This window comes from Urocampus carinirostris, chromosome 1, assembly GCF_059441175.1.
Source record: "Urocampus carinirostris isolate Australia breed hairy pipefish chromosome 1, RoL_Ucar_1.0, whole genome shotgun sequence".
In the NCBI taxonomy this organism is placed as follows: Eukaryota; Metazoa; Chordata; class Actinopteri; order Syngnathiformes; family Syngnathidae; genus Urocampus; species Urocampus carinirostris.
This window is the reverse complement of record NC_142349.1, coordinates 5028129-5038486: the sequence shown is the minus strand read 5'-3', so window position 1 is coordinate 5038486 and position 10358 is coordinate 5028129. Positions and strand designations below refer to the sequence as shown.

Sequence of the window (10358 nt, the reverse complement as noted above, 5' to 3'; positions counted from 1 at the left end):
CATTTTTTATTTGCAACTCAAGATAGAATTTATCCTCTTTCCACCCTTTACAGTTATGGGAAATAATTCCACACACATGGCCTATATGAGGTACAGTTTCATTAAGTTTAATGGACACAGAGAGCTGCAGCGAGAGGCAGAGAGAGCGAGAGAGAGATTAGGTTCATTGTATTCCTAAGCTCCTATTATCAAATAATCACTGCTGCCATCGCTTTGTGTTGCAGCCTAGCAGCAAACTTAAACAAGTCACTCCCACACAAAGTCGCCATGGACGCGCAGTTGCGCACTTGGACGCGTTTCTCAGAGTTTTTTGTACCATATGTGTCTTTCTTATGTGCAAGAAAGGCACGCTCACACACAAAACTGTGCACAAGCAGATACGCACAAACACACACTGGAAAGCTCCAGTTGCATCAGTGGTGCCGTTCCACGTTATTAAACATGACACCCGGCCTAGATAATGGAGCCTTTCTTCTCAATTTGGAAGGCTAATCTTATTGCTTTGATTAGCAGCAGATTCATTAGCATTTCAAGGCATCCCTTCTTTTAATTCCTCCGTCACAACCATCCCTTCCGAGCTGTAGATAAAAGGGATCTATATGTATCTTTGCTGAGGATCTTTTCCTCCCTCCTTCTTCCAGTCTTTTGTTCTTCTCCAACTTCTTGTTCATTTTGTTCACATTCTTGTCTTGTCCTCATCTCTTTGTCACCTACATTTTGCCTCCACTTGCTGTGAAGAGGTCTGGCATCAAAGAGTAGAGTGCCGCATGACTTCATCATCATGCAAGGGACATTCGGTAACGGCCAAGACGTTCGTGTTACTGATTGCCTCGTTGGCAAAAGGTTTTCAGTGCAGGACTTTTAAAGAGTAACTAACGCACTGCAATGCTCCCAATTGTACTTTGCCCCTATTCATTTGCATTGTGTGAATAACTTTTTAAGGGTAAGCTTCGTTTATGTACAGTATTTGGTCGGTCTATCTGCAGTAAGTATCAAACGGCCAAATAAAAATAAACGTGTCAACGAAAGTTTCAATAATGAATGTTGGCAATGTTGGGGTAGGAAAAATAAGCATCTGCTTCTGACTACCCCTTTTCGAACATGTGTGACATTATTTCGTTGTTGATTCATTGTTTTTGTCCTGTTTTTATTTTTATGTTCGAAATAAAGTTTTCATTCATTCATTCAATGTATTGCTTTAAACCGGGGGTCTCAACTCAATTGACATGGGGCTGCCGGGGCTAGGGTTTGGATGAGGTTGGAGCAAACTGGGTTTTCCACTAGAACATCTCTGAGAAAAATGTTTCTCTGCTCTCATACGTATATGTTTTTAAACAAAATAAAATATAAAAAAACAACAACCCAAGATTATATGAAAAACAATCTGAATCCATAATTTCATTAACATACACTTACATCAAATGGACTGTGTGTATCATTTGACCACTAGGTGAGGCTGTATTGTGTCGTGCAAAACAAAAAAGGAGAGCTGAAAAGCATGCGGAAAATTTCAAGCTACAGACACTGAAAGTGACGAAAAAGTGATGATTTTTCTTTTTTCACCTGTAGCAATTTTGCTGCTTGCACTGACTTTCTTCGTAGGCCTTACTAGGGGCTAAAACACTTCGTACACCTATATTAAAAGCGAAAGCAAAACGAAGCACGTCCGCATAACAGCTGGTGACGAAAAGAGCGATCTACACGCCGCTCAGCATCGCACCCTAGCGTACGCACTCAGTGTATATATATATATATATATATATATATATATATATATATATATATATATATATATATATATATATGTGTATATATATGTCTATGTGTGTATATATATATATATATATATATATATATATATATATATATATATATATATATATGTGTATATATATATATATATATATATAGATATATATATATATATATATATAGATATATATATATATATATATATATATATTGAATTATAATGTTTTTCTTTGTTTTATTACTGCTTCCAAATAGCATTACACTTATCATTATTTCACTATTGTTACAGTGCACTATTATTTTTTCTTTGCATTATCATTATAACTTAGGACAGATTTTCTAAGCACTACTTAGTAATTATTTTCAATTTTGCTTACCTATTTATTCTGATAGTCTTTTATATTTTTACTCTTAATAGTCTTTACATTACATGCTTCATTCTGGATTCTTACAAAGTTTCATAATGTTGTTATCAATGACAATAAAGACGATCCTAATTCAAATTCTAATTAAAAAACATAGAAATATATATTTGCTTATGTTAAGTATCCTTTTTCTTATTTTACGGTATAAGTAAGCTAAAAATAATACTTACAATGTAAAAATACATTGAATCCACTTTGTTTTTTTTTACCGTATTTTAAATGTATATTTTTCTGGTAAACAGAGAAACCTATACCCAAAATAAGAAAAATGGCCCGAAAACATTTAGATGAGTATAATAATAAACAAAATATTGGAAAATGTGTTTATTAATATAATTAAATATTTAAAATATGTTTCTATACTTAAATGCAAATGCAATTTAGTAGTAAATGTACTTTATTTATACAGCCCTTTACAACAATCCTTTCAGTGTACTAAAGTGCTTCAGAGTAATAACAGAGACTCAATAAGTTAAAACCAATGTACCATATACATTATATATCCTTTTTTTCTTTGTTTTCATTGACATTTTTGTGAATATGTGGATTTTTTAACACATTATAACCTAAAAACTGTAAACGCCGCCTTAGAAAACTTGTCCAGAAGGTTGTTTTTTTTAGGTCTAACAGAGTATTTCCATGACAAAAACCAGAACATCACTTTGCCAGAAAACTCAGGCAATCTTTTTGTTGCAGACTTGAAGCGCCGGCTTGCTGCCTGAGAAAGTGCGTGCATGGGATCAGAAAAGCCAGCGGGAGTGATAAAGATAGTGGGTGTCTTTTATAGGATATTGCCCAACGTGATGTTTTATGTATCAATAAAGAGCTTCAAGGCCACACTGACTTTTCATGCTTTAGTAAGACTATCACTGGTCTTTGAAATGTCTGAATTGTGCAAGACTAAATGAATCTAAATGCTGCTGTGAGCATTTTTACAGATTCTTTTGTCATTGATGTGAGCATGGAGCTTAAAGTCAGACTTCACCTTCGATTCTATCAGTGTTTAAAAGCATTTCCAATTACCGTAGTCGATTTTCTTTCTCACTTGTCTGTTCAGTACAGAGGGGATCTAAATCATAATTGAGCTGGGTGTAGGAGTTAAGACTTGTTGCCAGAAAATACACACAGATAGACCACAGCAGAAAAGAAAATTACCAAACAGATGCTCCGAAAATGTCCACTGATATTTAAATGAGATTGTCCTGTATATGACTCACCCACTCCAGTCCAACTTTCCATTAGTAGGCGCTACAGGACTTAACAGGCTCAGAGAGAGATATTACTCCAAGGCCAACACAAACAAACACAAACGACAGTGAAAAATATGTAACTTGTCTATGTTTGCAAACATTTAATTCATGTGTTTTTTATCAAATCATTTGAAAATTCTGTTCCCGCTAAATGTCATTGCACTATTGTTACAATGAACTTCGGCCAGTCTCCAAGAACTACCTTGTAAATATTTTCTCCTTACGATTCTGACATTTTTATCCTGTTTTTGTTTTAAATCACAGATTAAATGTGGCAAGACAAAATGTTAATTTAAAAAAAAAGACAATGAAAAGATACATTGTTTTATATAGGAGTTCCCCTTACTATTACTCGTCAAACTTTTTATTACAGTAGTGGGCATTACAGGTCCCATAAACCTCAAGTTGTCCTCATCCTTGTACTTCTTTCAAAAATATACTTTACATGGAAATATTATTGAAAATAACGTTTAATTTCTATCTATTTTGGGTCCAATCTAGAAAAATTCATGATATTTAATAAAATATAATTTAAAGGGTTTTTTTTTCTGGGTTTTTAACAACACTTCATTGTGACATGAAGACAAAGACTAACAAGCTAAGAGACAGATACTTCTCCGTGGCCCACACCACCCTAAACAAGCACATAAGACAGTGAACAATATATATCCTGTCTATGTATTGAAAAATAGGTATTCTCATCTTTTTTATCGACTTGTTTAAGAATGTTGTTGCTGCTCAATGTTATCGCACTATTTTTCATTGCACTATTGTTACGATGCACTTAGGCCAGTCTCCAAGCACTAACTTTTAAACATTTTTGCCTGTCAATAATGACACCCTTTTATCTATTTTTTTTCCTTTATTAGATTTTTTATCTTGTTAATCCTTGAGTGTCATGTCTAACACTGTCTAATCACTATATTGGTATCAATGACTATGAAGACAATTCCAATTCCAATGAAGACCTGAAAATAAAGGCGCCGAGTATATTAACAAAGAGAATAATATGATGTCACAATCCATAAAACTACATCCTGTGACAAAAGGCCATTGCCAAAGAGTTCATTGACTTAATGGTCAACCACTACCCCTGTAGTCATAATTTTTCTCCATAAACTGTGATTGGGAGGAGGCGAAAGGTGGGTTGTATATAAACACAAGGGTGTCTCGGTTAACCGCCACCTTGCCTTCCCTTCAGCTTGCCTCAGCGCCTCCAAACGCACCACTAAGATGGCCTTCGCCGGACGATGGGAAACAGAATCCCAGCAGGGTTATGAGGACTTTTGCAAAATACTTGGTAAGACTTGATTACTTTTTAATCACAGCTAACCCCAAAACATCCTCTTTCTGAACAACATTCTGCCTCGCCCTCTATTCAGGCATCCCCGCCGACATCATCGAGAAGGGCCGCGATTACAAGCTGATCACAGAGGTGACCCAAGATGGAAACGACTTCTCCTGGACTCAGATTTATCCAACAAATGCCAAGGTGACCAACAAATTCACAGTCGGCAAGGAATGCGACATGGAGACCATTGGGGGAAAGAAGTTCAAGGTAGGAAGCGGAAGTCTTTTGTATTGGTCATTGGAATTTTAACTTAAGTCTAAGGGGCACGCTTTCAGGCCACGGTGCATATGGAAGGAGGCAAGCTGAGTGTTACCTTCCCCAACTACCATCACACCACTGAGATCACCGGAGGCAAGCTCATCGAGGTAACCAGGCTCATGTTAACTTCTTCGCGTCACAAAATTTCACTTCATCTCTCTTTGAATACTTGGAGGGTTTTAGGGGTTGGCTACCTAAAATTTTGAAAGAGCCATATTGGACTGGGAGAAAATCCCATTTGTTTCGATCCACACAAAATTAAAATATTTATAGAAGCCAACAAATTCTGCAGTTATACATATAGTGTATATATTTTTATTCAATGGAAAAACATTAAGAATGTTTGTGTTTTGTTTGTCCGCCTTAAGCAGGGGATGAGAACCTATGGCTCGCGAGCCATGTATGGCTCTTTCTATGAGTAACTGTGGCTCAGAGACAAATTTGATTACATGCTAATTTTCTCCATCTTGTTCAAAACTTGAGACATTAATCCTGTTCAAATACACGCAAATCCAAACCAAAGCTGAACTATAAATAAGTACATCGCAAAATATATAGGGCACTCCCACTCTTTTGGAACCAATATTTATTATTGAAAATATTTTGAGGTCATACAAATAAAATTAGGCAACTCGTTTTTTTGCAATGTTTTCATTTTTTTAAAGTAATATCATCGTTTTTCAACAAAATAATAAAAAACAATTTAAATCAACAAAACTATTTACAAATAGAACCTTTTTTGTACAATTTTTTCTCAATTTTAAGCATTAAAGTTATTTTCAAATTATGTTACTAAAATTACTTTCTGAACAGATAATTTGAAAAATATTGATCATCTGCCACCTGCCGTAACCATGTAGATCACTGGAAGACTGTTGACAATTGCATGCTTTTTGTGAATAATTTTCTTCTTTTTGTCTCTACCTGGACCAAAAACAGCTAATTTTGAGAACTACCGTATTTTCCGCACTGTAGGGCGCACCCCCAAAAAATAGTTTTTGGTCCTATATCTTCCATAGCTAAGGCGCACCGGATTATAAGGCGCTACAATGGGAACGTCGACAAAACAGTCAGATGATTCAGTCAAACTGATTACCCCCTTAACATTCCTAAAGCTTGGAAAGAAGCAAATACGTGTCGTAGACACGTGCGGATGCGGTGTCCATACGATGCCACTTAAATGCGTCGTTTCAAATATCATTCGGAAGGTTCAAGTCTTGGAATTCAAGAAATGCCAACCATTCCTTACTTTCTATTTTCTTTTTCGCTCGCAACTTTACTGTGCATATGACAATAAACACTTGGAATTGAGTTTAATTCACTCAACTCATCACAGCAACATCAAGATCGTTCTAAAACAAGATACCGGGAAAATATAAAGCCGCATAACTCACCTAAGTTCTCACGTTTAATAATGATACGCAATCATGGTCTTCTTACAACCGTGAGTGTAGTAAATCCAGGAGAGTAAAATATTTACAAATACAGACTAATGAAACATGTTTCTTTATGGCGTACTTTAGCAAGCTTGCTATTCAGTCATCTTTTTCGGCCAATTGCAGGGTTTGTTTTGGCCCTCTAGCGTATCCGAGGCTCCGAATAACTTCAGCCAATAGCGATCAATGTATCGGATGATTGACACATCTTTTTTGGCCATTTGCAGGGTTTGTTTTGGCCCTCTAGCGTATCCGAGGCTCCGAATAACTTCAACCAATAGCGATAGATTTAACGGATGATTGACACATCTTTTTCGGCCAATTGCAGGGTTTGTTTTGGCCCTCTAGCGTATCCAAGGCTCCGAATAACTTCAGCCAATAGCGATCGATTTAACGGATGATTGACACATCTTTTTCGGCCAATTGCAGAGTTTGTTTTTGCCCTCTAGCCAATCTGAGGCTCCAAATAACTTTAGCCAATAGCGATCGATTCAAATAATGATTGACACATTGGTTAGCCAATAAAACGCCGGTATATAAATCCCAGCATACACCGCGGACTACTCCACGTTCGGGGGAAAATCGAGTCGGCGGCTGTTGCGTAAGTTGCGAGACCTTGTGAATTTAATATTGAGCCATATATAAGGCGCACTGTATTATAAGGCGCATGGTCAGCTTTTGAAAAAAACTAAGACTTTTAAGTGCGCCTTATAGTGCGGAAAATACGGTACTTTAGGTCACCTATTAATTCACACCAGTACATAGAAGTAGACACCCTTCATTGTCAGACCTTCAATTAACTATAGCTACTTTAAGAAATCTTCTAGGACTTTCCACACACTTTGTAAATTGTGTAAGTATCTCAAGTTTTACGTTACTTCACCATTTTATTTATTTCAAAGTTTGTGGACCCAGGCGTTTTTTTTGGGTGGGCAGATAATTTCACCCGCTTTAAAAAAATATATATTTCACAAGGTACAGATAAAGCACGCTCAAAACTAGCGAATGATTTGCATATATTAGTCACAAGGTCCAACCGCTTTGCGGGCCTTCAAGCGTCACAGCTTACGCCATCAACACACACCTCGACTCGCGGTTCATGAACCACTCATCTAAAATGCTGGGCAAACCCCTCAGGGTTTCATGGTGAGGAGAACATCACTACCTTGAATGCATAGACAAGAATCCCCCCATACCAAATGGAAGCATATTTTCTCTGAAAAACCTCCGCCCACACAGAAAATGAAAACTGGAGACGAAATATCTCATTTTTCATCAGCTTAGTTTGGTACCTAAATCCCCAAGTCCAATGAATGGGAGTTTGAGAAAGCATGAGTCTATTGACCCTTTTCACACACACACACGTCACCTAACCACGTGACGACACCATGCTGGACGGCAGTAGGCGGAATTAACAACAACAAAAACAGCTATTCTAATTAACACCATTGGCAATGACTAGTCAAACTAATATTGCAGTTAGACGAGGTGGCTCAGCTTGTAGGATATTGGAAAAACGTGCTGTTGAGAAAAACGGAGAATAACATTAGCAATGTTAGCTAGCAAGTGTGCTGTTGTCCTCCTGACATATTTACACATCAAAACACATCGTTTATTCTGCCTGACCTCACTTCACACCATTTGTAACAAGAGATTATAAATGGAGTACCAGTGCAGATCTAAAATTCTGGATGCTTACCAATTCTTCGTAGCTGGTAAGCATTACTGTGCTTGGTTTTGACGACAAATGCATCCCTGGCGTTCCCCTTGCACCAACGTTACTAAAACGACATTGTAACTACATTTTTGGGAAATGTAATCAAACAGTAAAGCACGGGGCTTTTGCACCTTGTATAGAAATCAGTTTTGAGGATGTTAAAATGATTTATTTTGGAGAAATTACATTTCTCTTCTAAACATCCAGCTCTCATTTTATCCATCAATAATTTGGCAGTTTATTTTGGCATAATAAGCTTTATGGTAGAGCACATAACAGTTTTCTGTACATGTGACGTTTGGAAGATTACCGTTTTTTGAATCCCTGGCGAATCACAAAGGTAGTAAATAATGGCATTGGTAAGACGCTAACATACCTAGTTAGCGCCAGCTAACTTATTATTTTGAGTGTCTTTGACGGGACTCGTACCTACTTATCATGTAATCGCTCGGAAATACATCAAACGTAGTTTGTAAAGAATGTTCGCTAAAAATCCTGGAAAACTTCAGGGCTGCCAGTGTTGCGCCTTGGCACAACTCGAGTCCTATTGGTCTATTTGCAAATAGACATTGCCGTCCTTTGTCTTTATCAGAGATACAATTCTAAATCGGGCTTACAACCTTGCACAGCAATAAATCACCATCGTAAAAAGTGTAAGGTATATTCGTCTGTCGTCGTTATTGATATTTGTTTCAACTCAAATCCTAATCTTATGTTGACAATATCTGTGTGTCCGTGTATTATTTGCCCTCATGTAGGTTTTAGATCAGGTGATGGTGTCATAATAGTGTGGTTTGCAATAATCTGTGGTCTGTGCAGCCCTCTGAGATTCTGTGATTAAGGGCTATACAAATAAACATGACTTGACTAATTCAAGTGCTGACAGCTCGAGCTTCTCTGCTGTCCAGAAATGTAATTATTGATGGATAAAATGAGAGATGATTTCCGGGGAAGGCAACAAGAAGTCACGTGCAAAGGGTCAATATATGCACTGCGATTGAATGGCAGAAACATTGACTTTCCTTCTTTGTAGACTTCCACCGCAGGGTCTGTTGTGCTCAAAAGAACCAGCAAGAAGATCTAACTCCACAGTAGTCATGATGGAGACTTCAAAGCTACACCTGTTATAATAAAGGACATTGGACTGTACTATTATAAAGTTGTGTTTCCATTCTATTCCTTTATATATTCCCATTGTCCAGCCATCCATTTTCCGCTTATCCTCACTAGGTTGTGGAGGTGCTGGAGCCCATCCCAGCTCTCCTCGGGCAGTGGGACAGCCTGAACTGGTTGCCAGCCAGTCGCAAGGCCCTATTCATTATGCCCGGTAATAATGCTGAAATGTTGCCTAAAACAGCCCGTGTCATTAAAAAACAGTCTAGGGTTATAATGGATATGGTATATTGTTTTTTACATCTCTGTTATTACCCTAAAGCACTTTAGTACACCAAAAGAATTGTTGTAATGGGCTGTATAAATAAAGTACATGTACTACTAATTTGCCATTACATTTAAGTATAGAAACATATTTAAAATATTTCTTAAGTATATTCACAATTTGCAAGGAAACTGCTGAAATGGGCAGAAGAAGCAGTTCAAAATTGAGTGAATAATTAAATGTAGCTGTTAAGCATTATCTCCAAAGTTAATGCAAATGTATTATCGACTATGTTTTCTTCGGCTCATATACTTTCGCCACTGTATATTTTACATGGTACATTGACCTTTGTGGTATCCAGCAAAAGGAGAACTTCTATAAGAGGTATAGGTGACAGAGTGCTCAAACTCATGGCCCAGGGCCAATTGCTGCCTGCAGGATTGTAGTTTGAAACCTTTAGTTTAAAGTGTGACGGGACAATGTGTACTATCCAGAGAGACTTTACAACAATAGACTAGAACAATTTGTAGATAAACATAAATTGATTAATGAAAGTCAATATGGTTTTAGAGCAAACAGATCAGCAACAATGGCAATTATTGATGCAGTAGAAGAAATCACCCATAGTATAGAAAAGAAGAGATACGCAGTCGGGGAATTTATTGACTTAAAAAAAGCATTTGATACCATTAATCATAATATACTATTAAAAAAAACTGGAAAGATATGGCATCAGGGGAGTGGCTTTGCAATGGATTCAAAGTTATTTGACGGGGAGGAAGCAATATGTA

General features: G+C 37.0%; 1 protein-coding gene across 1 annotated transcript; it reads left to right on the top strand.

The window, feature by feature from the left end:
- Nucleotides 1-4657: 4657 nt before the first annotated feature.
- Nucleotides 4658-9273, top strand: LOC148373321 (gastrotropin-like). The gene is made up of 4 exons (XM_088352990.1): nt 4658-4727; nt 4810-4985; nt 5054-5143; nt 9223-9273. Exons 1-4 carry the CDS (start codon nt 4661-4663, stop codon nt 9271-9273), a joined length of 384 nt encoding a protein of 127 aa, XP_088209116.1. The 5' UTR covers nt 4658-4660.
- The last annotated feature ends 1085 nt before the right edge of the window (nt 9274-10358 follow it).

Coding starts and splice junctions, on each gene's coding strand:
- LOC148373321 (XM_088352990.1), top strand. CDS start 4,661: ATGGCCTTCGCCGGACGATGGGAAACAGAATCCCAGCAGGGTTATGAG. Junction 4,986..5,053: donor TTGGGGGAAAGAAGTTCAAG/GTAGGAAGCGGA, acceptor GCACGCTTTCAG/GCCACGGTGCATATGGAAGG. Junction 5,144..9,222: donor CCGGAGGCAAGCTCATCGAG/GTAACCAGGCTC, acceptor CCTTCTTTGTAG/ACTTCCACCGCAGGGTCTGT.